Source organism: Phyllostomus discolor, chromosome 14 (assembly GCF_004126475.2).
Source record: "Phyllostomus discolor isolate MPI-MPIP mPhyDis1 chromosome 14, mPhyDis1.pri.v3, whole genome shotgun sequence".
NCBI classification, from domain to species: Eukaryota; Metazoa; Chordata; class Mammalia; order Chiroptera; family Phyllostomidae; genus Phyllostomus; species Phyllostomus discolor.
In genome coordinates, this window is record NC_040916.2 from 39,109,621 (window position 1) to 39,135,228 (window position 25,608).

General features: G+C 56.6%; 1 protein-coding gene across 5 annotated transcripts in view; it reads right to left on the reverse strand.

The window, feature by feature from the left end:
• Positions 1–4,385: 4,385 nt before the first annotated feature.
• Positions 4,386–25,608, reverse strand: part of SYT6 (synaptotagmin 6) — a 51,020-nt gene continuing 29,797 nt past the window's right edge. For 3 of the 5 annotated variants that reach the window (XM_028502888.2, XM_036015179.1, XM_036015178.1), the window contains exons 4-7: positions 16,035–16,155; positions 12,562–12,733; positions 11,175–11,325; positions 4,386–5,923 (exon numbers count right to left, since the gene is read on the reverse strand). In XM_028502888.2, coding sequence (XP_028358689.1) covers positions 5,852–5,923; positions 11,175–11,325; positions 12,562–12,733; positions 16,035–16,155 — 516 coding nt within the window. In that variant the 3' untranslated portion in view covers positions 4,386–5,851. Of the gene's footprint in view, positions 5,924–7,492; positions 7,562–11,174; positions 11,326–12,561; positions 12,734–16,034; positions 16,156–25,608 lie in introns of all 5 variants that reach the window. The other 2 variants (XR_003683829.2, XR_004900638.1) reach the window with 2 other exon arrangements.

Sequence of the window (25,608 nt, forward strand, 5' to 3'; positions counted from 1 at the left end):
TTAAAAATCCTCACCCAAAGACATGCTTATTGATTTTAGAGAGAAGGGAAAGGAGGGAGAACGAGGGAGAGAAACATTGATTGATGGCCTGCTGTCCGCACCCTGACAGCGGACCAAACCCACTGCCTAGGCGTGTACCCTGCCTGGGAATTGAACCTGAGACCTTTCGGTTTATGGGATGATGCTCCAACCAACAGAGCCACTCTGGCCAGGGCTTACCACATGGTTTTAAAAGGCTGGCACATAGGCAAGGAGAAAGAAAAAGAGATGGCTCTTGCAAATACTGGTGAAAATAGACTTGGAAACAAGTTCCGTCTGAGCGCTTTGGATTCGCTTGTTATGAAGAATCATCTTATAAAGCTCTCGGTTGTCGTCCATCTGTCGTGGTCCGTCAGCATGTCCATCGAGCAGCTTTGCTCGGGCATGCCTTCCTTGTTGTTCACATCGCTTTCTTTGTCCTTGACCTCTAAGTGTTGATGGTTCCCGAAGACCTCTGCTTGTCATGTGGGTGTGGTGCCCTCAGGGCCGAGCCCACCCCCAGTTCTCACATCTTGTTGTGGGGTGCAGGCTTTCTACAAATCAACACCCCCCCCTCGACCGCTCTGCCGGCCGCACCGGGCACTGCAGCCGTCTGCTGGACACCGCTCGCTCCGGTGTCTCCAACTTGATTTGGCCCAAGTTGGACTCATCCTTTTCCCCTGGTTCTGCTGAGTTTCTTGTTTCTGTGGAAGGCACTATCATTTTTCTGGTGCTGCAGGTGTACAAAAAAAAGGCTTTTTTTAAAAAAAAAGACTTTGTTTATTTATTTTAGACAGAGGGGAAGGGAGGGAGAAACAGAGGGAGAGAAACATCAATGTGTGCCTCTATCACACCCCCAACTGGGGACCTGGCCTGCAACCCAGGCATGTGCCCTGACTGGAAATGGGACTGGTAATCCTTTGGTTTGCAGGTTGGTGCTCAACCCACTGAGCTACACCATCCAGGGCTCATACAAGGCTTTTGAATCCCCCTTCCCTCTCCCTGTCTTCCAGGTGTGCTCAGTGTCAGCCTGTCTGTGCTCACCACCTCCTGTGCAGGTGCCTGTCTCCCGGGGCACTGCCCATGCCTAGCTCAGCCCTCCATCCCCACTCGAGTCTCCAGTCTCTCCTTGGGGGCTTGCCACAGCCGTGCTGGGAGTGTGGCTGTGACCCAGCCAGGGACAGGCCAGTCCTGTTTCCTGTGCTCAGGGGGCATCTGGAGAGTGCTGACCTCCAAGAGGAGCAGGACACAGCGCAAATCATGAATTCCCAAAAGGCTTGTGGTTGAGCAACAGGCCAAGAAGCTGAGGCTGGGAAAGTGCGGAGGGTGTGGCGCTGGACTGCTGTTCAGAATCAGGCAGGTGCTGCCCCCACAGGTGACCCGCCCGTTCTGGAGCAGAAGCCAAGCCGGCAAGGGCGGGAGGAGAGGCAGCAGGTCCATCTCCAGTGGAGGCAGCTGGCAAGAACGAGGCGGGGCCACATGTGTGGCCTGCTGGGCTGGGGTTCAGGGTAGAGGAATGGAGGGCCCCTGGGTGGGGCAGAAGTCCAGCATTCTGTCTGGACCTACCAGCTTGAGCCAGGCGGTGGGCGTGCTCAGGGCCCATCGTTGCCCTGGGTTCAGGGTGCGTGGCAGCCCTGGAGTTCCTCAGCTCTGGGCCCTCCCCTATACAGACCCCTCGGCCTGGAGTGTGCGCCCCCCTCACAGAGCTCTGAATCAGATGCCCCCCCCATCTCAAAGCTGCACTTCTCCGCCCAGCTGGGGTATTCTCCCTGGACTCCCGCGCCTTTTGTTTCTCCCCCCTCGCCGCGCTCACCGCTTCCTCCCTTGTGCCGCCGGCACTCTGTTGCCAACTGAAAAGACGAGACTGAAAAGCTATTTGTGGGCGAGATGCAAGCCTGAGGCTTGCAGTTGTGCAGCCCAATAGAGAGTGCTCCATTTCATCAAACAATAAATACATCCCAGTTTCCCTTCATTAGTTTCTCCGAATAGGCCACTCAGTAGCTGTCACCCTCCCGGGGGTCTGCTAAGTTCACGGGTCTTCCACGTGCTGCTAATATTTCCAACTCTTCCTCCCCCGGGCACTTGAACTCCTTCACGAGGGGCCATGTGAGTAAACAGCTCTGGGCAATGAACCGTCAAAGGAAAAGGACACGCGTTCCTTCCGGGCCAGGGCACTGAGGCCGCTGAGAGACGTTTCTGAGCTCTTTTCCCTTGGGCGTGGCAACTAGCAGTGTCTGAGATGTCGGCTGCCGTGTCATCCTAAGTCCCCCTCAGTGAATCCGTGAGCAAGCCCCCCTTGCTGGCCTGCGGTGGACACCTAGCGTGAATGACAAATAAGCCTTTGGTGTTTTCAGCCCCTGGCCCCTCAGATCTGAAGGCTGGTATTGCTGCACGACCCAGCCCAGCCAGAGGGGCCCACCTCCCCTGTTGACAGACCAGCTCTCTGTACCACCAGCACACGACCGACCGGGTCCTGCTGGCTGCTTGGCTGCTGGCAGCTGGGCGACCTGCTGGGGAGGCAGAAGCGAGGGGAAAGTGGCGTCTCTGGGCGGCACAGAGGGCTTCTCTCTGCAGTCCAGCTCCCTCGGTGGCGTCTCAGTGTGGAGTGCCGGTCACTCAGATGCAGAGGTGCACGCGTGGGTGGTGCCCCGCCCCCCATCATGGGCTGCCTTCTCAATTAACTAAGAACTAGGGGTGAATAGAGGTGATAGCCTATGAAGTTAGAATGCTCTTTCTAATTTTCCAGTCTGCAATCAGACCTTCTTATCACTCACCCACGTGGAGTTTTATGAGAATTATCAGGATTTCTCCCCCGGTGGGCAGAGCGTTGCGCTTCCTAGACATGAGGACATGACCCACTTCGCCAGGGAAGCTCTGGCATCTGGAGGGGCCGCTGATGGAGCTGAGCGGCTGAGGACACAGCCCAGCCCCGCTCACCTTGTGCCCCGCGAGCCACAAGCCTGGCGAGCACAGGAGGCTGCAGCCGTGTGGGGGGTGCGGGTATTCCTTGGGCGGAATAAAAAACGAACCAGCCCTCTTGCTGACTGAAGGGACGTGGCTGGCTCTGTGGAGCAAAGATGAAAAAGAAAAGCTTTGCAGGGTCCTCTGTGTGTGCTGACTGATAAACCTCCGGAGCACACAGTGACAGAGGAATGGGCAAGAGACAGAAATTTAATTGAATAAAAACTCCAGGTTGTGACAGGGGTAGGAAGATGTGAAGCAGTAATTAACAACATAATCTTTTAAATGACGAAGCAATTAATTAATGTCCTGACTCTGTCGCAGGTGGGGCTAAGGGGAGGCGCGTTTCAGCCCAGAAACGCTGCTGAGAAAAGGACAGGGGAAAGTCTGTTTGCAAAGGAAACATCTTCATGCAAAAAGGCCCTGATTACTGCAACGCCAGCAAAGCTCACAAGAGTGACCCAAGAGGTTTCTCATGGTGGAGGAATCTAACAAATCAATCAGCCTTGTGTTTCATTTTATTCGGGAACTTGTAATTTATTTTATTTTCATCTGTGGGGGAGCCATGTCAGGCTAGATAATGAAGTTGGCAGACATACATATTTCCCTGAGGCTTCCTGTTGAGGCCCTGTCTCCCCTGAGCGCCCCGAAAGCTTCCCTGGGGTGGGCTCCCAGCCTATGCAAACTTACCAACTTACTAAGACAGCAGGTGGTTAGGGTGGTGGTGGGGGGGGGGGGGGCGGTTTCCGCTGACCATAATCTGCTCTGGAAATGATCTTCCAAAGCCATGTGCGAGAGCGCTGCCCGGCCAGAAGGGGAGCGAGTGTCTGAGAGCAGGAATGCGTCCCACTTTCACGCCAAGCACACGCCCTTCTCCAAAAGGGTAGCGTGGTCGCCCTCACCTGCCCACGGGTTTCAGATGACAGCCAGACGTGCATGCCAGACTGTGAGGTCCCGTCTGGAAGGGCCTCTTCGCACTAATTTCTGGGCTCCTTAGGAGCCGGGACACTCAACTGTCCCCTGCAGAGCTGCAGCACCCGCAGCATCGGCTCAGTGACTGAGGTGGCTCTCGTGATGGGTCAGTCAAGAAAAATGAAGTTTATGGCTTGAGGTGAATCTTGGGGGTTTTTTTTCCTCTTAATCTCAAGAGAACATCCATCTGCAGGGCTGACCGACTAGGGAGGCCTGTCCATCACCAGTCATTTGAGGAGAAAACCTGTCTTTATACCAGTGGCTCAGTCGCCCGTAGCCTAAGGTTCAGGGGAGTTGGGGTTTATGAGCTGGGTACATTTACTTCTCTAAGCTTGAAACTTCTTCTGTCCCAGTATCCTGTCACCTCCTGCCCAACCCGCTTGTGTGGAGGACCAGAAGACACCACCCAAAGCAGAGAAAGCTGGTAACTCGGCTTAAAACGAGGGTTGCTTTATTGAGTGGCGGCACCCAAAGCACGTGACATAGATAAAGAATAAGACACAGGCGTGTGAAGAGCTCATACGTTCTCGCCCTTCCGTCGTCGAAAGAAGGGGTTCTTCGGCAGACCTGCCCCTTGGCAGCCCCACACACAGCTCTGGGGGTGGGCAATGACGAAGCGCGTGCCGCAGTGGAAACCCACCTCCATGCGTGCCCGAGGCTGCACCGCCTGGTCTGGGCAAAGCAACGTGGTCGCAGGGGGTCGGCAGGAATGCCAACTCAACAGAAAGGTACTGTGACAACACAGAATAGTTTAAATACCTGTTTCCTAAAATGAATGTGGCCTAAGGAAGAAATCTAAAGAAAATAACCATTCATTACCACCGAAACAAACAAAGGAACACAGAAGTACTTAGTAGTTTATGGAACTGAAGTGCGAGATGAATGCTGTCCCGGAGTCACGGGGGCTGAAAGGGGCCGCAGCTGACCTGGTTTCAGGCGAGAGGAGACTCTTCGTAGGAAGACGGGCTCCGACTATCACTTGGATTTCAAAATGCCCCACTCAGAAAAGGACATTTTGTCTAGGTTTTTCTTTGATCTGTGCAGGCATTTTAAACAGCTCGATAGTTCATGGAGTTATACAGCCGTGTATGGTGCAGAATTCATTCCACAACACACGTACCTCCTTGACGAGGAAGGTTATTTTCTAGGCCAAAGATCCTGTTTTCAAACAAAGATGGTCATTAACCGGGGGTGTAAGAAAACGCACGGCACATTTAGTTTCAGCAGAACCATTTCTAAAGAAAGTGATTCCGTTCCCATGAGGAATCGAGACATTTTCAAATCATGAAGTAAGTCCATGGGGGAGGGGAGCCAGGAGCCCTGCATGCCGGCTGGAGGTTCTCGGACATCGCAGGGCACTCGTGGTTTCAACACGGGACCAGGGTCCGCATCGCGGCTTGTGTCCCACAACGAGCAGCTGCAAAGAGTCATCATCGCTCCTGAACCCTTGCGTGCGCGGGCTTGCACCTGCAGGCCCCGGAGAAGGCGGCCATAGCTCCGCCCCATTTCCTTCCTCAGGGTGGTAGGGCTTGGTGGAGACAGGAAATTTCAATTCAAACCACCTTCCCCCAAAGACAACTATTTTACACGGCAGTTCATTGAGCCGACTTCTGGGCTCTCCACTCTTTGTTTTTGCCTCCTTTTTTTTTCTTTCCTTCCCTTCTTGACAGCAGATCCATAAAAAGCAAAAACCACAAAAAACATCACCTGGGGAGACAGAAAAGACTAAGACAGACCTGACCGCAGGACAAGGACCTCGGCCTTGACCTACACGGGAGCAGGCAGGGCTGCCGTGAGCGCCGCGCGGCCCCCGCCCAGCGGCTGGCGGCACTGTGTTTAGACGGTTGGGCGGGTGCGAAAGAACGGTGCCGAGTCCGTTTGTGTCGCTCGGCCGTGCAGCTCACGGCGTCGGAGGTGGCTTCGGAGAGGGACACGTGCTCTCGCTGTCGAAGCTGGCGGCGCGGCCCTGCCACTGCGGGGAGAGGAGCAGCGGTTAGTGGTCGCCGAGGGACTTGGCAGTTCAACCTCCAGAACCTGTCGGGCCCATGCACTGAATTCACCTCTGTAAGCTTTCGTGAATTTTGCTGGCAGCCATGCAAAACAAACAAACAAAGAAACAAACAAACAAACAACATGGAAACAGCCTTAGGGCTTCTAGTTGGGAATACCTGATTTATCTACTGCAGGGATGATGAAAGCTTTCTTCAGCATGTATGTTTGTGTGTGTGTGTGTGTGTGTGTGTGTGTTAATGAGGTGTGGGGACTGGGCCATTTCTGAGTGCTTTGGCCATTTCTCACACTGAAAATCGGATTATGTTAGCAGCGAAAGAGGCCGTCTGCGGAGTGTGCCCTCACTGCCAAGAACCCAATCATGAATCATTAGCAGTTTGTCTGGGAGCTGTTAGTGCGGCTAAAATCCTGACACGGCCTTAGCTCCGGGCGCTCTTCAGTCTTAATGCTTCCTTGGGGCACCCACGCGCGGCCTTCGAGGAGGCAGGGGGTGGGGGTGACTGCAGCCGCCTCCCCTCTCCGGCACCCCCCTCTGCCTCACGGGTGGGTGATGTAATGAGGCCCGAGGGGTGACAGGAGAGGGCTGAGGATAGATGGACTTGCACTTGAGCCCTTCCACCCTCACTCAGATTGAAAAGCCAGCCAATCAGAGCAATGCATTCTGGGCAAGGAGCTGACCCTGTGAATGTTCTTGACCTGTCCGGGGGCTGTATGACTTCAAAGCGAGACAGCCCAGCCTTTATGTCAGTGAGGAGGCCCTGTACGCTGCTAGGTGCCCACAAGACAAGGCTCCAGAGAGAGGTCAGGGGGAGGTCACGATGGCTTTTCTGAAACTGAACTGCAACCCCCATGCTCGTCGTGAGCTCCTGGGGTCTCCCCCGAGGATGATGGGGTGAGTGGGGGCTGCCTGGGCATTGGTGCGTGTGTGGGAGACGGATGGGGAAGACACAGTGCCCCCCTCAACACAGCCATCTCTAGACGAGGCCGAGCCACCTAAGTGATAGACCATTCGCCGTCCAGCATCTCCTCCGGACGGCATGGGAGACCCATGACGTTCTGAGGAGGGACCCAGGCCTGCCGAACGCCGTCATCTCCCCGCACTAAGGAAAGCCTCTGCAGTCTGTCGCCAGGCTTGGTTCTCGTGGGCCCTCAGTACTTCCTGTCCAGGCCAACCTGCCACTCTCCTACTGGCCCGGGCCTGGGCAGTCAGGCATCGACCACCCCACGCCGTCACCCAGAGCTCAGCAGTCTTAGACCCAGTGCTAGCTAGACCCAGAGGCCCGCCCCGGAGACACTCCAGTCTAGCTGCTAGTTCTTGAAGATAAGAAAGCAAAGACACAGAGAAGTCAGACATGTCTAGCTTGGGGCCGAGCCAGGATCCGAAACCAGGTCTCCTAACTCCCAGCTCAGCGCTCCTTCCACGCCGCCCGGCTGCCATCCCGGCATCTGCCACGCCAGGGGAAGAAGGAGACACGGAAGGTAAGAAATGGAGTGAGACACCTAACCTCTTCGGGCCGCACCAGGTACTTACTCCTAACTCCGGGTGGCAGTCTCTCTGCTCGCAGCCTCCGCGTGAATGCACTCACAACCGAGGGGTCCCCTGGTGAAATATTTTACACAAATAAATGTCTGGTTGTCCAGCCCACTGTGGCTTCTGACTCAAACGTTTCTTAACCACAAGGTGACATAAGATGATTATTCAGTTTAGAAGTTCCACTTATTCTCTTATCACCGTTCATGTTGGTGAAAGACACACTGTAACCACTGGCTTTGCCCTTGGACTCCCAAGCCACCTGAACAACCCGGCTGCCAGGCCAGATCAGAGGACAGAAACCGAAATGGCTGCACAGAGTCCCTGTTTTTCTCCGTGTGACACCCGACGAGAAGGCACACGGAGCATAATCGTTTATCATCGAGGACAGACGAGGAAAGCGCGTGGGCTCCTCTGGCGAACCCTGACTTCTCCTGTGATGTTTAGCAAAGGAGCTGGGTGGAGCTGGGTTCGTGGGCAATGGACAGGTGAACGATTCCAGGAGGCTTATCCTGGTGGCTGTGAACCAGCAGAGACCTGCTCCCCGCACGTGGGACGGTGACTGTCCCGGGGCGGCTGCGTTCCAGGAAGATTCCGTTTTGTTCTGAAATGGGTCACGTTCCCACAGAGATCTCAGATCTCTGGCAGATGATCTGAACTTGGCCCTTCAAAATAAAATGCCTTGGAGAAGGTCTCTGGCCAACCGGGGCTCTGCGTGTCGCGACAGCGATGACATGCAGCGAGAGGGAAGGGGCACTGCCACTGCCAGGTAGGGACACTGGCTGTGGCTTAATCAATTTGTATTGATGAAAAAAATCCCAGCAGGGAAAAAATACCTTTCAGTTAATTTGGTTTCCTCAACCCTATTTAAAAATCCCAAACAAACAAGCAAGTATGGTGCCCTCTGTTCTCATTAATGAAAAAAAGAGCCCTGGATGGTGTGGCTCAGTGGTTTGAGCAGCAGCCTGTGAACCAAAGGGTCACTGGTTCAATTTCCAGTCAGGGCACATGCCTGCATTGCAGGCTAGGTCCCCTGTAGGGGGTGCATGAGAGGCCACCACACATCGATGTTTCTCTCCCTCTCTCCCTCCCTTCCCCTAGCTCTAAAAATAAATAAATACAATCTTAAAAAAATAAATAAATACAAGAAATGATGACAGCAGTGGAAACCCCTCTGAGAAAGCTACAATATAAATAGAGTGCTTTCCAGATGCGATGCCATTCATCTTCGCAGAAGCTGGAGAGCAAGTTGTCCTCATGTATTATACAAACAGGAGAAACAAGTTCCAGGAGCAAGACTCTTGCTCAGCGTCCAGAACAGGGCCGAGAAGAAGGCGGGAGGTGAGCTCTAAGGCTGATCGAGGTAAACGTCCACGCAGGACGCATCACACGGCCACAAAGAATGTTTACTTCGTATTAGCCCGGTGGGTTTTCCGATGCATGTTTACAAAGATCCTTACACTAATAAAGGCGTAGATATGCATTTTATACAGATGTGTACTGATGAAATCCTGATGTGGCAAGATGGATGTTATTTTCAACTTCTTCACGCAAAGAATGGATCGGCTGAGTGGGGGAGGGGCGGCCTTGGGAGCTTGGTGTGCAAGGGCAAGAAAAAAGTAAAACCCAAAGGATATAAATCAATTTATTCTCTTTTCGTTTTCCATATAGTGTTACTTTCCCTTCGCTGTCTCATCAAATATTCATTTTCAAGGGCTTGATTCTATTTTATCTCTCCTTTATAGTCTGAATGAGTGAGTTGGACTCACTAAAGACAGGATTTGGAATCAATTATTTGGCTTAATTAGGTTGCATTCATCTTGAATAAGAGTGATTCTGGGTCGTACCACCTCCGTGCTGCCCTGCACCCACCCCCAACCCCGGCCTGGCTGGTTACTTCCAGTTTTCTGGACAGCCCAGCCCGGGGACAGTGACGGATGGGTCACTGCAGACTTGGGGCTAGAAAGGGGCTGCGAGATGCTGGCCCCTCCACCCAGTCGTCATTAGGGTCCGAGCTGCCTGGAAAGGCAGACCTGGAGGACCTGGCCCGCATTTACCAGCCGGGAGCCTGGAGACCAGATTGGGAACAGTGAACTCCCTGAGCTCCACGGCCCGTCAGAGGCCTCTGAACTGCGATTCCGTGCCCCACCCCTAACCCATCCCAAACATTTAACTGTATTCTAGTCTTAAACATCGCCAAAGCATTTTTAAAACGGGAGGAAGCCAGCGAGGTGCCAGATGCTGTCTCCAAGTTGTCCAGGATCCTGCTCAGTAGCTGTCTTCTGTGTAGGTGGAGGCTGGTCGTGGTACCTCACCCTCACTCTCCAGAGAGAACTTTCTGGAAAAGAGAGGGCAGAGGCTTCCCTGGGGGCTAGGAGCCAGACAGCTGAGGGACCGGCCTCAACTCATTAAAGCTCCACAGCTGTGGTGAAACCGAGGCCGCCACGAGACAGGAACTTGGAGTCTGTGCCTCCTGGCCCCTCGCTGGCCTCGGAGGCTGCGGGGCAGGAGCTTTGAAAAGCACACGCCCAGCCGGGGAGGCAACCAATCAGGCCGAGCCTGGCTCCCCGGAGGCCTCTCTCCCCCACAGGACCGATTCCACCCCGTCCAACCCCCTAGCTCTCCAGAGTCACCCAACTGCTAGAAACAGGTGGAAAAGGGGCTTGTCCACCCTGAGAAGGTGTGGGAGCCGGCAGGTCCTCTGAGTTTGCTGGTCACACCTCTTCTGTGTCACAGAGAAGGGGCAGGAGGTCACTCTGCCTTTAGGTGACTCTGCTTTTAAGCGGAGGGACCCTGTGGTGGGAGGGCCCAGCTTCATGTTTTTATTAGCAGATATTCCAATTTCACACAGCTCTCTAGACTTCCTGGGCTAGGTGCCTGTTATGATGAGTCAATGATCGCCTGGCTGTTGAGGATACAGACCGGGGTGCGAGCTAGTCAAACGGGGCTGAAAGCATGCCTGGCCACCCCCCGTCCTGGGAACCACCACGGTGATAAATCACAGGATCTTAAATTGGTGGCATCCGGTGGAGGTGGGGCAGACTGTAAAAGACACCAGAAGGGACATCTTTCTCTCAGTTGAGAGAGAAACGACAGACTCGGGGTTCTCCATCAAGGGAGGAAGGGCCAAGATCGAAGCCAGAGTCTCAGGAGCCCCCGGCACTGCTCTATCTGCTCCGTCCCTGCCAGAACCCCGCCAGAAAGCACAACACCTTAAAGCCAGGCTCATGAGAACCAGCGTTCACCGGGGTAGGCTCCGCGCTCTGGACAGTGGAGCCTGCCCCAGACCACCTGGCTGGGGCCTCGGGGACCCTACTGCTCCAGCAGGGGTAGGTTTTCTTGCCAAGTTCTGATCTCAGCCCCTTGGGGCTTGCTCCTCAGGGACTGACTTGGCCCAGTAAGCATTTGGGGCTGCTGAGGAGGCCACCTCCAAATTTTTATTTTCCATGTAGAACACAGCATGGCTCTGTTTGCTCCACGTCAGAAGCTCTTTGTCAGGTGGCGTCCCGTGGTCTTCCTCCCTTTCCTCCCTGTTGGTTACACCGGGGGAGGAGCACGTGGCCCCCACCCCCTCCCCCGGAAAGGGCCCACGAAGGCGAGGCCTCGAAGCAGCCCGTGGCCATTCTCCAGCGCGCACTGCCATGCAGCAAGCATGCCAAGGGCCAAGGGCGACCTCACCCACCTCTTTGAATGATTTCTTTACCTCCACCAAGGAATGCCAGTGGGCGATGGGCTTCCGCGGGTATGCCAGCATCTCGTTCCAGTGGTCCCTGCCCAGGCCTTCGGCGTTGATGCCCACCCGGCAGACTCCAATGATCTCGTTGTGGCCCACTCTGAGGGAGGGACAAAGGGTATGGCGTGGGGGACCCGACAAGCCCTCGGAAAGGGTGGGCCTGACTCAGCCCTGCGAGCTCTGGAGAGAGGTGCCTGGCAGGGCCACAGGGTGCCAGCTGCAGCAAGGCTTTGCCCGGCCTCCCTGGGGGGCACACTGCACACAGAGAGATGAGCCAGAGGTTATACGCTCATTTGGAGTCTCAGGAAATGGTGGACAGATGGCTGGACTTTCAGGACGTGGAGAGTTTCATTCTCTGCTCATACTTGACTCAGCTTGCACATCACGCCCACGCTGGAGGGAGGTGTCAGCGTTTGGAAACAAACCAGCCGGCTCTGGGCACCCTTTCCCCACACCCCCAGCGGCTGGGGCGTGATTTACCCACTCAGCAAGAACATCGATCCTTGCTCGGACATGCTCACTACCGAGCACCTACTATGCTCAAAAACTCGTGCGGAAAACCCTGGACAGAGGCTGCATGGCACGGTTTCCTGCTCCCTCGGCTGAAGTGGCAACGGGAGAGAGGAGCCCTAGTGGCTGGAGTAGGGGGAGCATGTTCTGAGCCAGCCAGCGCGCAAGAGCAGGATTGGGAAAATGGGAGAGAAGCAACATCTCCGATAAAGGAGAAAAATCAAGGATGGGCATTAAAATAAACAAAAATTCAGAAACTATCATTTAATTAAAGAGAAAGTACTTAAACATTAAAAAAAAAAAAAGGATGGGTGGGCGTGCCGGGGCCAGGTTATGGGAGGCCTTGAGAGTCTGAGGGCAGGGCTGGACAGCAGGGGCCACTGGCAGGTCTTGAGGAGGGCGGGTCCAGAAAGAAGGTGGTCTCCTCCCAGGAAGGCCTGCCGTTAGTGTGCTGGCTGGAGGGAGGCGGGAGTGATGGGGGCGGCCCAGCCGTCCCCGAGCGGGAGTGGCTGCAGCAGCAGAAATGCAGAGGACAGAGAGGCCTTTCAAAGGACAGACGGACAGGATGCAGTGCCCGCGAGAGGAACGGGAACGGTCAGGACTGCATTCAGGGGTGGAAACGGAGCAGCCGGGAAGTGAAGCCTGAGTTTCTGCTTCAGGCTCTTTCCTCAGGTTCCTGCGCCCTGTTTTTGGGTGCGGCCAGGCTGGAGGCCAGTGAGCACCTGAGCTGTGAACCACAGGGCCAAGGTCGAGGAGCCCTGTGCTGTGCTGGGGTGGGGGTGGGGTAGGGGGCAGGGAACCGCGTCCCTCCGGGACCCGTACGCACCGATCATAATCCATGACCGAGATGAGCAGGCTGACTTGGTCCATGTTCTCCGGCGGGATGTCGAAGATGACGGCCTCGTTGTAGACGGGGTTGAGCGTGTTCTTCTTGATGGTGGTTTTCTTCTTCTTCAGCCGCCGCCCGTCACAGAGCAGGGACACCTTGACGTATGGGTCTGTGCGGACGGGGGCGGTGGAGGGGAAGGGAGCGTGTTAAACAGGTGTCCTCCGACACTGCCTGCAGCGGAGGGACGGAAGCCCCACACCTACGGCTGCTCCTCGGACGCCATCAGCGGGTCGTTAAAACAATGAAACCACCTGGTAATTTACGTAGCGCACCTGTCTCTGAGGACACTGGTGCTTCAGAAACCTCAGGATTCTTCGGAGGGCGCTTAATGGACTTGCACTAATGGGGAGGCTGGCCCCAAGTTGGACAGGACACCTGCCCGCGGGCCTGCAGTGTATGACCTAAATCTCGGCTCCGTCACGGCCGCTGGCTCCACAGGCGCGGGAAGCTGAACACAGGCACTCGATTCGGTGCACCGCCTCGGAGTCCCTTTCCCTGGGAGGGTGTGTCAGTGTTATCAACCGCAGAATAAGTAGGGCAGAAAGAGAACTCCAGGACACCAGAGAGGAGCAACGCAGCGGAGCAAATGAACAGCGACAATCACAGCATTGTCCGTGTCCGCCCCACCTGACGAAAGGATTATGGGTCCCATTGTCCCAAGAAGCCCATTTCCCTCCAGCACCCAGAAGGGGGGCAACAGCCGGCTCTCTGCTTCCCCCAGAGCCAGTTCCTGCCCCCTCCTGGGCAGCGGAGGAGGAGGCAGCTGTGGCCTCCTGGCGGCCATGTCTCAGTGGGGTCTTGGATCCATTCTCTCCATCCCAGGAGAAGATGTCCTTTTAATGACCAGCCACGAACCTCCCACCTTTGCCTCTTTAGTTTTCTGAATGGGTTTTTCACAGTCATCTTTCTACCCTGAAATTTTCTGCTCATCCGAGTGAAGTGATGCCAATAGTCTCTCATAGCACAGGTGTCCCGGTCACCGTCGTAATTGCTATTTATGCTGCCCAGCTTGAGAAGTGGGAGGGTGACTCGCAGCTAATAACAGCTTTTGAGACCCTGATGTGCCGAGACACCTTGTTGTCCGGGAGCCAGGGCGCGTGGGAAGGGGTCAGGAGCTGGGGGCCACGCAGCCGCTCCCCGACTCCCTGACTCACAGGTGGGAAGCTGAGATGTAAGGAGTCATGGAAACTCACCTAAGGTCAGCACCCCAGCCTGCCGGACTCCAGAGCTCCCATTTTTAACCACTGGACCCACAGTAGTACCGACCGTGGTGGCAGACGTGGGGGAGTCTGCTCACGCACCACCCCTCCCGGGCAGACTGAGTTTTACTATTTCGTGTTATTGTCACGGTCCCCGTAGATGGGCTTCGGGGTTGGTTCATGACCAGTTTAGACCAAGGAGAACAGGAAGATCCTTGGTTTTAGAGGTCAACACCATATACATCAAGAAGAGAGGGTGAATAAGCTCTATCTGTTCCTTTGTTTAGGCCAACACCAAAGCAGTGTGTGCTGAGGGCAACCTCAAACTCATCCTCAGGAACAGGAGATCTGGTCTGAGAGGCCCTCAGCACGTACGCCGCCACTGTACCCCCACCCAGCAAGGCTCCTCCAGCTATACATTCATTTTCATTCATTCATTCCATGCTCACTGTGTGCTATGCGCTCGCTGTTCCAGACACTTGATTGTATCAGTGAACAAAGCAGGCAGAAACCGCTGACAATCACAAGACCCCTGCATGTTCAGAATCAAGCTCAGATTTAACAGCAGACTCCAAACCCAGGCAGAAAAGAGGGGCGATTGTGAGAGGGACATTGGAACCGAGCACGAGAAAAAGGTCTGGCCCCAACCTCGGATGGGACAAGGACGAGGCTGTCCTTGACACTCACCTCAAGCTCCCTCTCTAGCACACTGAGTTAATTACACCAGAGAAGATAGCGCGGGGACTTGGGCGGCAAAACCCCATTTCCCTCAGCAGCCTTGAGAGTCCTCAGTGAATTTCTGTACCCGGCACGCAGTTATATTGATATTAAAATGAAATCCACGGTGGCTGTATTTTTAGAGGAAGCTGACTGGGTTGGAAAAGAATTTCCAAGCTCTTCTCCACGTCCTGGTGAGCGGCGGTCGCTTCAGTGGAGAGAGAGGCACTGGTGTGTGTGTGTGTGTGGCGGGGGGCAAGCTACCTGGGGGAGCTTTCGGCCTGGAGGCCAGAGCGCAGCAGGGAGAAGCGGCTCTGAGCAATTCAAAGCTACAACAAAGACACAGGACGGGTACTCCAGCATTTCCCCGAAATCTCATTTTTCAGGGCCCCTCTTCCTCCAGCCACACCTGGGCGCAGAAGCTTTCAGCGGGACCGGCCCTTCTGTTAACTGGGATGACACTAAGGAGTTTTGCAGGAAATAGGTAATTAATGGATAAAAGGCAAAGTCTTCCACACACTCCCATCCAAGTTCAGAGGCACCTCCAGTGAGGCTTTACACCCTGGTGAGGCTTTACACCCTGGTGAGGCTTTACACTCGGACGAGTCAAAGAAGAGAGCCTGCGGCGAGGCCCAGGGAGACCAGCCCAGCGCGTGCACGCTGCCACATGGCTGCATGTGCTGGCTCCCCAGGAGGCTCCGCCCCACTCCCCTTCTAGGGCTGATTTGGGCCGAGGGCAGGGATGAAGGCTCCTGGGACTCAGCTACTTCTCCGTGACAGCGAAACTCCAATCCCTTCTCCGACAGCAACCCGCAGCACTGTTGCAAAGGAGCAAAGCTCTGCCTCCACGTCCAGCCTGCAGTCTCCACAGCTGCCCCTACACAGGCATTTCCTTGGGGCAGGAATAGGGCTTCTTCATTGATTTTCCTGCAGCTCCCAGCAGCCTTCCCGGTGCTGAGGCTGAGGCTGGGAGCCCTGCAGGAAACACTCGAACACAACCGCAGTTCGCTGTCTGGTGGCTTTGCTCCTTCGGGTCTGCAGGACTGCCATAGGCCATGGGACCTCCAAACACTCCCGCACCCAAACTCGATGTAACCTTGGGAAGTCCTGGAGCCTCATGGAATCCAGAAAGATTTCCCCAGTTGTTTCTCCTACGTATTTCCTGCCTACGCTCGCCCTCCTCTGAGAGAAGGGATGACGGTGGTAGCTAATATCTGCTGAGTGTTTATGACGTGTCTGGCACAACTGGAAGCATTTACATGAGTTAACTCATCTGTGCTTAAAGCAACCTTGGAAATTATGTTTTCAGATTAGGAAACCAAAGGGTTACAGTGCAAGGAAGTGGCAGAACGGGAACTGGGATCCAGGTAGTTTCCCTCTAGAACTATGGCTCCTTTTCTAAGGAAACGGTCAGTTCCTCCCCCTTCTCTTTCCAAGCTCCCACGTCCGGGCTGCCGAGGGGCCGCGGGCAGGCCACCTGGGCGGGAGAGGTACCTGAGTAGCCTGTGATGTCCATCGCCTTGAGGTTCCGGCATTTGATCACCGTGAGGGTGAGCCTGCCCGCTGTGGGCAGGTAGCAGAGGGAGAACATGATCTCTCCCAAATCCACGCTCTCCTGCAAGGAAGCAGACAAGAGGTCAGGAGAGGGGTCACGGCTCCCTGTGCCGCTGCTGCGGGGCCACGTGGCCAACGGCACAAGAGGAGCGGCACAAATGCCATAGAAATGACGGTTACCTTTTAGCCAGAAGCACCCTTGAAGGGGTGGTTCTCAGTATCAGGTCAGTCCCTGGGGAGGAAGCTGGAAGCTCCACGGCCCCTCTGAGAGGGAGCTACCGAAGGCTGCTGTCTCCGTGTCCCCCCCACGGCCACCCCCAGGGACAGTGTGGTGCTCTCACAGCCTGTCCTGTTTGGGGGAGTCCGAGCTGATTTGTTTATGGACTTGGGGGACCTGCCTGGGGCGGTGGGAGGTACTTCAGGGTAAACAGAACCCCCTGGGCTCTAGGAACTGCTCTCAAGGCTGGCTCCCTCTGCGGGGGGCACCGACCTGGCGGGCCCCTCTTTTCTGCACGGTGCCCTTTCTTCACAGGACTGTGAAAGGTAGGGGCGTGCTGGGTGCTGAGTCTGCACTGTGGTGAGGAACCCCCCTCCAACCTGTTCTCTGCACCCAACGTGAACTCCACCCTCAGTCTGGGGGCCCAGACGGGTGGGTGGGGTCCCCAAGGGGTGACCTGGAGGCAGAGAGCAATCAGGGGTCACAGGCCCCAAGGCCTAGCCCCAGAACCCGCTGCTGTTTGTGACTGAGCCTCACCCGGCCTGATGGCAAGTTGGGTGCTCTTGGCATTTGGCCCAGTGGATGCGGGGATGGGGCCGGGAGGGATATTGTCCCCACCGCCTAGCAGGCAGCAGAGGACTGACTGGGCTATCTGATAAAGGAAAATAAACACGCTGATTGTGAGCAAATGGATGGGGGCTAAGGAAACAGAGTCGGCGTCTCCTGGTGGCCACGCCCTCTCTGGAGAGCCTGGTCCCAGCCGCGCCAGGTCCTCTCTCTGCCCTGCTCTCATTTCCCGGGAGGTTTCAGCCCCAGACCTGGGCGCCTTCCTAGCCTTTTATCCTCATTAGGGATGCTTGCGACTTTGGCTTTAATAAAACCAGGAGTGACCAGGGGCTGCAGAGTAGCCGGTGTGTTATTGCTTTCATCTCTGCCCGCTGTCAGGGGAGGCCGCCTGAGGGCCCCCGACTGCTAATGAGCTCCCGCGGCCGGGGAGGTCATGCTGTCCAGAGAGCGGCAGAAACTCACATGGTCCTTTGGACTCCTGACCCAGGGGCTGCTGGGGTAGATCTGAGCCCAGCAGCAGCTGGCTGGGGGTCCTGGCTAGTGCTTGGAGGGTGTGAGCCTGCTGCCGGGGGTGGGGGGGGGGGAGACCCAGGGTGCTGGCTCCTTGAGAAGTCAGGATTTAAAGTGCAACCTGTCTCCCTGATGTCGCCGCCCATAACCATAGCACTTTCCCCGGCCGCAGTGCCCAGGTGTCTGGGCAGCCAGATTCTTAAAGGCATGGCATTGCTCTCGCTGGGTCCCCAGCAGCCCATCTGCAAGAGCTCATTACAGTGCTTCTCTCTCCTTCGTGTGTTCACATCACCCTGGAAAAACAAATTCCTGTTGGTGGACTGGCTGGGGAAGAGCAGTGGACCTCAGAGGGGACCTCTGGTCCCCCTGCCACTAACGAGCTCTGAGCACGAGCACGTCATTTCCCATCTCTGGGTTTCAGTCAGGGAAACGAGGGGGTGGTCCTAGATGTTCTGCCCTTAAGGTCCCTGCCAAGTCACAAAACCAAAGATTCGAAGTGGAGAGCCTACCAGCAGCCACCGCCAGCTGAGAGGGCCCAAGGATGCCTGCCTGCCTGCCTGGCCGTGTCTCTCGCACGCACGGCAGCAGTTTGGTTTTGAAACCCAAATACTCTCTCCCTCTGCCCCGGCCCCCACGGCCCCCACGGCCCCCATGTGTTTTGTTCTTCCCCAGGACCAGCCTTCTCTCTCCTAAACAGGCAGCCAGTGGCGTCAGTGCCTCCGGCCCGTCCTGGGAATCCAGGCTGCGGGCAGCACGAAGAAGCTCCCCCATCTCAGAGAACACTTCTAGTCTCTTAGTCATTAAGTGGCTTGTCTGCATCTCTCATCATCAGCAGAGAAGCATCCGCTACACTTTCAGAAAAGCCACAGGAGACCAAAGAGGATCTCTGGAGCGCTGGGCAGGAAGTGCTAAGTTACCCTGGGATGGGGCTGGCAGAGAGACGGGGTGGAAGCCAATTTGGCTCCGAGGGGTAAAGCAACATCCAGTGAGCAGCCCTGCGTGCAGGCCTGGGGCCTGGAGCTGCGGGTAGAGACGTGTCAGACGTGGAGACTGGGCGCTTGGGGCCGGACCAGCTCCCCTGGCATCTGCCCGCACGGCACCGCACCCCTGCTTCACGGCCTATAGCTGGACCATAACTTCCGTGTTGATTGCGGGGATCACGGGATGGGTGCGGTGTCCTCCCAGACTGTGGGCTCTCTGAGCACAGGGCCAGAGGCTGGCTCTCCCTCCCAGGCCCAGCTCACAGCCTGCCACGTGGTGAGTGCTCCATGAACCCTGGCTGACGGGACGACGGTCGTCGAGCATATGGATCCGGGGTCAGGCCGCTGCGGGGCGAGCCCCTGCTCTGCCCTTTGTGAGTGGCATGACTCCCCGCAACGAGTCCCGCCTCCTGGTCTGTAGCACAGGGCTCAGAACCGCAGCGGCCTCCAAGCGCAGTCGCAACGGTGACACCAAGCAATCTGTGCAAAGTGCTAGCACAGTAGGTGCTCAGTAAGGACCCGCTGCCATTACAATTATTCCTACTAAGCGCGGCAGTAAAGAGCTCGCGGTCTCGGGGCAGGGGCGGGGGCGGGGGGAGGGGCATGTAAGGAACACTGTTTGATTTGACCACCGTTTGGTACTGTGAGAGCGGTGTGGGCCAGACGTGGGACAGCAGAGGGGGACCAACAGACTGTGCCTGGGATCACAGGAAAGGCTTCCCAGAGCGGGCGACAGTCCATAGGATGGAGCCAGGTGGGCAGCAGGGGTTGCTAGCCGAGAAAAACAAGCAAGGGCTCAACTTGGTGTGTAGACACAGGAGGAGGGGATGCGAGATGTCTACACCCCCACCGTGCACCCTGTCCCCCAGCAGCCCAGGTGAGGCCGGTACCAGGGAAGAGCCTGGACTCGTCTGCCTCCTGGGGCCTGCTTGGGCGTGTGTCATTCATTTGTTATCCACCCACTAAATGCTCACAAAGATGGAGAAACAGTAGTAATAAGACAGACCAAGTCTCAGCCCTCTGGGGAGGGAGACAAAAATAAACTGAGCATGAGGGCACCCGAGGGCAGCGAGGGAACCGGGTCTGGCACACGCCCAGGGACCTGAGGGGCTGCTGCGGAGCTGGGGCGCCCCAGGGCAAGGGCCAGGGGCCGGAGAGAGGGCTCCGGGGAGGCAGGGCCACATCTGAGGGGTTCGGATTTTATTCCCCGTGAGACGCAGAGCAGTCTGGAGACCTCAGCAGGAGTGCAGAGAACAGCTGGTAGGGGGGCAGCATGGATGGAAGCCAGAGGCTCCTGACTGCTCTCCCTCCTGTAGCCTCCACACTGTTCTGCCTTCTGAGTGTCACCAGACTCCGAGTCCCTCTCTGGCCCTCCTCTCCGCTCGACCTTCGCCCTGGCCCACACCACCGCCCGCCTGCGCCTCCCGGCTCTCTAACTCTCCTTGGCCTCCCGCTCCAGCCTGTCCTCCTCCTGCTCCAAATCCTTCCGTGACTCCGTCCCACACCTGTTTTGTGCTTGGAAAACCTCTCCTTCAAATGAAATACCATCCGGAGGCCCGAGTGTATACAACCCGATGGAAAGTGGCTCAGAGACTGGGCGCCGGAGCTGTTCCCTGCCACCCGCTCCAGGCAGCAGAGTGGCGGGCGGGTTTCTGCAGGACGGCCCCGCCTCTCCGCCGGCCTCTCTGCTCCTGGCGCCCTACAGGGCAGCCACGACAGCCGTTCACACTTACTGTTTTTTACTGCATGCTGCTCAGTCCTAAGTGCTAATATACATTAAGCCATATAATCTTCACAGAAGCCCTTACCCCGTTTTCTCCACGGGACACTGAAGTCAAGGGAAGGGCAGGCAGCCGGCCCAAGCACATGCAGCAGCTGCCACTGAGCCTCCCCGCCTCTCTGAGCCTCTGCCCTCTCCAAACCCTCCAGGCTCCTTTGCACGACCACGCCTCTGCCCTGTTCTTTTCCCAGCCTGAAAAAACCTCTCCCTACCTCTGAATGTCCTGGACAGCACTGTCCCTCCAGGCCCGCTGTCCTGTCCCCTTCTCTTGGGTCATCTCCCCTCACCCCCCGGTCTGACCTGGGGAGTGCTCCCATTGTCCCCAGTTACAAGTGTCCTAGAGCAAAGCGAGGTCCCTTTGGGACAGAATCTGCAGGACCTGGTGACCCACTGGATGGGAGGCTGCGGTGGAAGAGAGAGGATATTGTCACTCAGCCGCTCCCGAGCCCCCATGCTGGCTCAGGGCTCTGCTGGGAGGGGGAGCCAGGGGGCGGGCGCTCCTCCAGGGTGCTGAGAGGACTCCTGCTGTGAGCGCTGGGGCTGCTGACACGGGTGGGCTCCTCCCCGGCGCCTCCTCAGGCCTGTGCTTCCAGGCTCCCCGGAGAAGCTGGGGGTGGTGGGGGAGCAAGGGCGGGTGTAAGCTGCCTTGGATGCTCAGGCTCCCTGCTGGGTTCTGTTTGTTCTGAGTTCCAAGCCTGCCTTCTCTCTCAAGTGCTTTCTGGCCCAAGGGCTTTTGCAACGTTATGAATAAATAATGGAGCAAAACTGAGACGCCTTAAAGAAACTCCATAAACTCCAGTTGCAGCCTGCGGTGTGGACACTGCGAGATCGGGACCCCACGGAGAAGAGGGGACCCTGCAGCTCACGTGGGGCTGGGAGGTGTGGGCCGGGAAGTGGGTGGGATCCCTGGGGGCTGGGTTTGATCCGGGGGGACACTGAGAGACCAAAGCACATCAGCGGGAGGCAGCTGCTACCATATCTGAGCATCTTCAGGGAAACAGATGGTCTTACGTAGGAAACTTTCTCTCAGCCTCTGGTTCGTGAACCTTCCCTTGAAAAGAGGTTGAGTGCTTCACACGCACCATTGCTTCTGGGTGAACATCCGTGACTCAGAATCACACTGGGAGGTGCAGATCTCTTCCTGAGGACTTTTGGAAAGATGGGTGCAGAGGGAATAGGGCTGCGTGGGGGCGGAAGGAGCTAGAGGAGAGCAGGGTTTGGAAAGTTCTAGAAGAGGTGGAGGCCGGGCCTGGTCAGGCTGGAAAGCCTGTGCCACAGGTGCCTGTCCACGTAAAGCCAGGGCCGAGGACCTCACCTCCACTCTGGTCCGTCCACTGGCATCTTCACTAATGCCGGAGAGGAAGGAGTAAAAGGCACGCGAGTGACGTTACTGCGTGAGAGTCCATCTTCATTTCCTGGCTCAAGCGGTCCTGCCACATGGCTGTCTGATAGCTGTCAGTCTCCCCAGGAAGACGGTGGGCACCTCAGCAGCGAGCATCCCACCGCTGTGGAGCAGGGCTGTGGCGGACGGGGCGGGGGGGCGGGCCTTCAGCAGGAGGGAAGACATCCGTGCCCCAGTGGGGTGTTCCCCTGGGGCAGCTGAATGGTTCTGCCAACGGGAGCCCTGAGGCCGAACAGGCAGCGCTTTGGGCGCAGCCGAGGGCACACACTCGAACTGTCGCAGACGGTGGCTTCAGCTTCCTCCTTTCTTTGCTGACCTGGAGGTGCAGGCCTCCCTCCACCTCCTGCTCCGACTCCCCAGAGTCTCTGGGCCTCTCGGGGTGAGGCTGCTCCGTGAAGAGCCCCTTTTAGCCTTGCATGGAAATGGCTGTCTGTCCCTGAAACTTCCACTTCACCCCCTCCCTGGCCCTCTGGCAGCCCCTTCCCAGGCTCTGCTGGGCCCTCCTCCTGCCCCAGCCTCTGGAGAGGTTCCTCGGAGCTCAGGTCTGGGCCCCTTCTCTCCTTCCCATCCACAGTGTTCATGCCTACCTCCGAGGTCATGACTCTGAACTTGTGGCCCCCTCAGAGACCTGGCTTCCAGACTCCAGACTCACGCAGCCAACACGTCTCCATGGGGATGTCTCACAGAAATCGAACACTTCTCAGAGGCTCAGTGGCAAACTTGGCCTTCCACCCCTCTTTTCCTTTTTTTAAAAAAGATTTGTTATTTAGCTTGAGACAGAGGTGACAGGAAGGAGAAAGAGAGGGAGAGGAACATCAATGTGTGGTCGCCTCTTGCGGTGCCCCCTACTGGGGACCTGGCCTACAGCCCAGGTATGCGCCTTGATTGGGAATTGAACTGGTGATGCTTCGGTTCGCAGGCCGGTGCTCAGCCCACTGAGCCACACCAGCCAGGGCATAAGGCGTTCCTCAGGTGAAGATCTCCTGCACTGGACTCACTTGAGGCAGCAGGACTTGATTCTTGAACTGCTCCCACGATCTGCTGAGTCAGAGTCTCCGAAGCTGGGGCCTGGGTGTGTGGATGGTTGATGAGCTTCCCGGGTGATTCCTGAGTGTCCTCAGTTTGCAACTTAAGGAGATTCTGAGGCTGCCCTGGCTCTGACCCTGTCAGCATCTCTGTGACATGATGAGACACGTCCCCTCGGAGCGTGACCAAAGCCGTTGCGTACCGGTGCTTCTGGACAAAAGTTAAGACTGTAAAAGGGCCTCTTCTCCTTTGCTGGGTGACGAGGGTTCCGATGGATCGGGCCACGTGGGACCTGCAAGGGGCGGCTTGCTCACCACTGCCCTTCGCCTTCTCCCCACACACCACGGGCACCGGAACAGCTGAGTTTTAGCAAAGGGCATCTCACACACATACAGAGGGTTAGAAATGGGTTGACATCTTTAAAACACTACCCAGTTTAAAACAGCAACAACAACAACACCTGGGTAGTATTTTAAAGATGTCTGGCCTCATTCTCTAGTGACTCCATATGGTGTTCCTCCAAGTGTGGTTCCCTGACCAACAGCTTCAGCCCCACGGGGCACTTTCCAGAAATGCAAATTATCGGGCCTCACCTTCACCAGGGGGGTGGGGCCCAACGGTCTGGTTTAACAAGCCCTCCAGGGAGGCCTTAGGAACTGAGAACCGTTGCCTGAGCAAGTTAAAAGAACCAATTGAGCGTGTCCACTCTGGCCAGGATTCTGAAACTTCTCGCACTTAGTTTAGCCTACTTCCTTGGGTGATCAAGGCCAAAGTCAAGGGAGAGGGGAACTAGCAGATAGAAAGTGTCTAACTAGTTTGTAGACACCATGCTGGACGCTCAACATATTTAATTCATTTCATTCATACAGGGTCTCTCTGAGGAACCCATAATGACAGCCGGCTCGAGGTTCATAGAGGTTAAGCCACTTGCCTAAGGCCTCAGAGTGATTAACCACCTCTGGACCAGGACTCATGTGGTCACCTCTGGAGGCCTTGCTCTCCTCCACCCTTCCCCCGCCCACCCCTTGCCCCTGCTTGTTGAGGATCAGGTGTGGGTCTCGAAGGTGAAATTCCTTGGTGTCCTGGAAGCAAGAGCACTGGAAACGAAACCTCAGAGACGGAGTTTACCTCCCTCCACCTGCCGCAGGCTGCTTCCCCTGGAGAGAGGACACATGGGTGGTTTCATAGGCCGAGCCACAGATTTCGAGGGGCAGCCACCTCCTGCTAACTTAAACCAGCCAGTGTGGCACCCCAGCCTCAGCCTGTCATTTGTCACAAACAACACCTGTGTGTCAGCCTCTTGCAAGGTGCTAAGTCGCCCGTGGACACTGCCTTGTAGGAGAAGTTGCGAGAGGAGGAGGCTGGGCCAGGGGTGGGCAGAACCCCTGGGCCGGAAGCTCTTGTCCCCACATGGAAGCTCTCGTCCTTGTGTGGACGCTCAGGGGAAGGACCCTGGGCTCTTGCACGTGGGGACCTGGCCACCTGAGCTCGCCCGGGGCACCGCCACCAAGACTGGGAGGACGAAACCCGTCAGGGCGGATGGCTGGGGCAGGTGAAGTGTTTCCCTCTGTCTCCTGCAGGGTTGGAGTTCCTCCTCTCCCTTTCACTTTCTTGCTTCCTAAAGTCCTGAGGTGGGGTGAGGGGATGGTGCGCAGTCCCTACGGGCTTCCTGGGAGACCTGAAGGTGTCTCGTCTCAGGATTCATTCCCTCGGTTGGATCTTTGTGGATCGGAGCGAGGCAGCTCCCATCACGTGTCACTAGGCAGCAAGACCGAGTGACTGGCCAACTCTCCCAGCCCTACCTCCACACTACACCCAGCCACCAAGGCCTCTCTTTAAAACATCACCGGTTTCCCAGTGTCCCATCATCGGGGACTCGGGAAGCGATCCCGGCTGTCCAACCCACTGCCTCCCAGGACGCCACGCCCTCCCCTCGCACTCCCGTCCACTGGGTCATCATAAAACACGGACGCTGTGCCTTCGCAGCCTGGAAGGCCTGTAGCAGATTTTACTCCATCTTCCCTTCTCCAAAGGAGAGAAGCTAATGTTTCAAGGCATTTGGGCCTCTTCTAGCCCCAGAATTTTTGGCTAGGGGCTCTGGTGGAAGCTGGGGGTTTGCCTCTTCATCCAACCAGAGGGGAGGGATTACAAGTCTGGGAATCAGTGCGCACGGCTCCAATGGGGGATGCCCAGGATTTGGGGCAGAGCCTAGGGTTCGAACCCCTGCCCTACTGCTTTCCAGCTGCGTGACTGTGAAAGGCACTGAACTTCTCCGTCTCTGACAATGAGTATTAGCCACCCTTGAGGTGGTCCCCTACCAGGCAGCTGCTCTGAGCCCCGGGTGTGCAGGCATATGAGGAAACCACCAGTAAGACTTGACTGTCTGCTGGTAGAAAACCAGCATCCACATGTAGCAAGCGTATGATTTGTTTGTAAACCTCCCACTCTCCTGCCATGGGGGCCAGGTGGTGGCTCGCACAGCTGGGTGTCCCATCGAAAGCCCACCTGGTGGTCTGAGAGCCAGGTGTAGCCCGTGGGTTTCAGAGGCTACCGGTCCTGGCGTCAGGGCCCATGGGAAGCTGCCCTAGCCTGTGGGTTGTCTCTTCCCTCTCAGCCCTGGCCTTCCCCACCCATCAGCACCTTCAGTACGTGGGGTGAGGGAAGGCATCTTGTGGTCTTCTGAGGCTCCAGGCTCCAGCAATAGAATAAATGTAGGGCTAATACTGACCTTAGAGCCAGAAGGCCTGTGTTCAGATCCCAGCTCTGCTGCTCACCAGCGGAATGATGGAGGTCAAGTCACCGTGCCTCCCTGAGCTGCGGTCACCTCAACTGTGCAGTGCAAGCCCTGTGGCAGACGACCTCACCTCCTCTTCAGCACAGCAGGGTGGACCGTGGGAGAGCACTCAGAGCCCTCGCCTAGTGTCCAGTGCATGTCAGGCCCTCCAGACCTTTCCTTCCCGCTCTGTCCTGCTGTAGTGCTGTGTCACGGGGCAGCCAGCTGGGGTTGGCTTCAGCCATTGTCACAGTGCCTG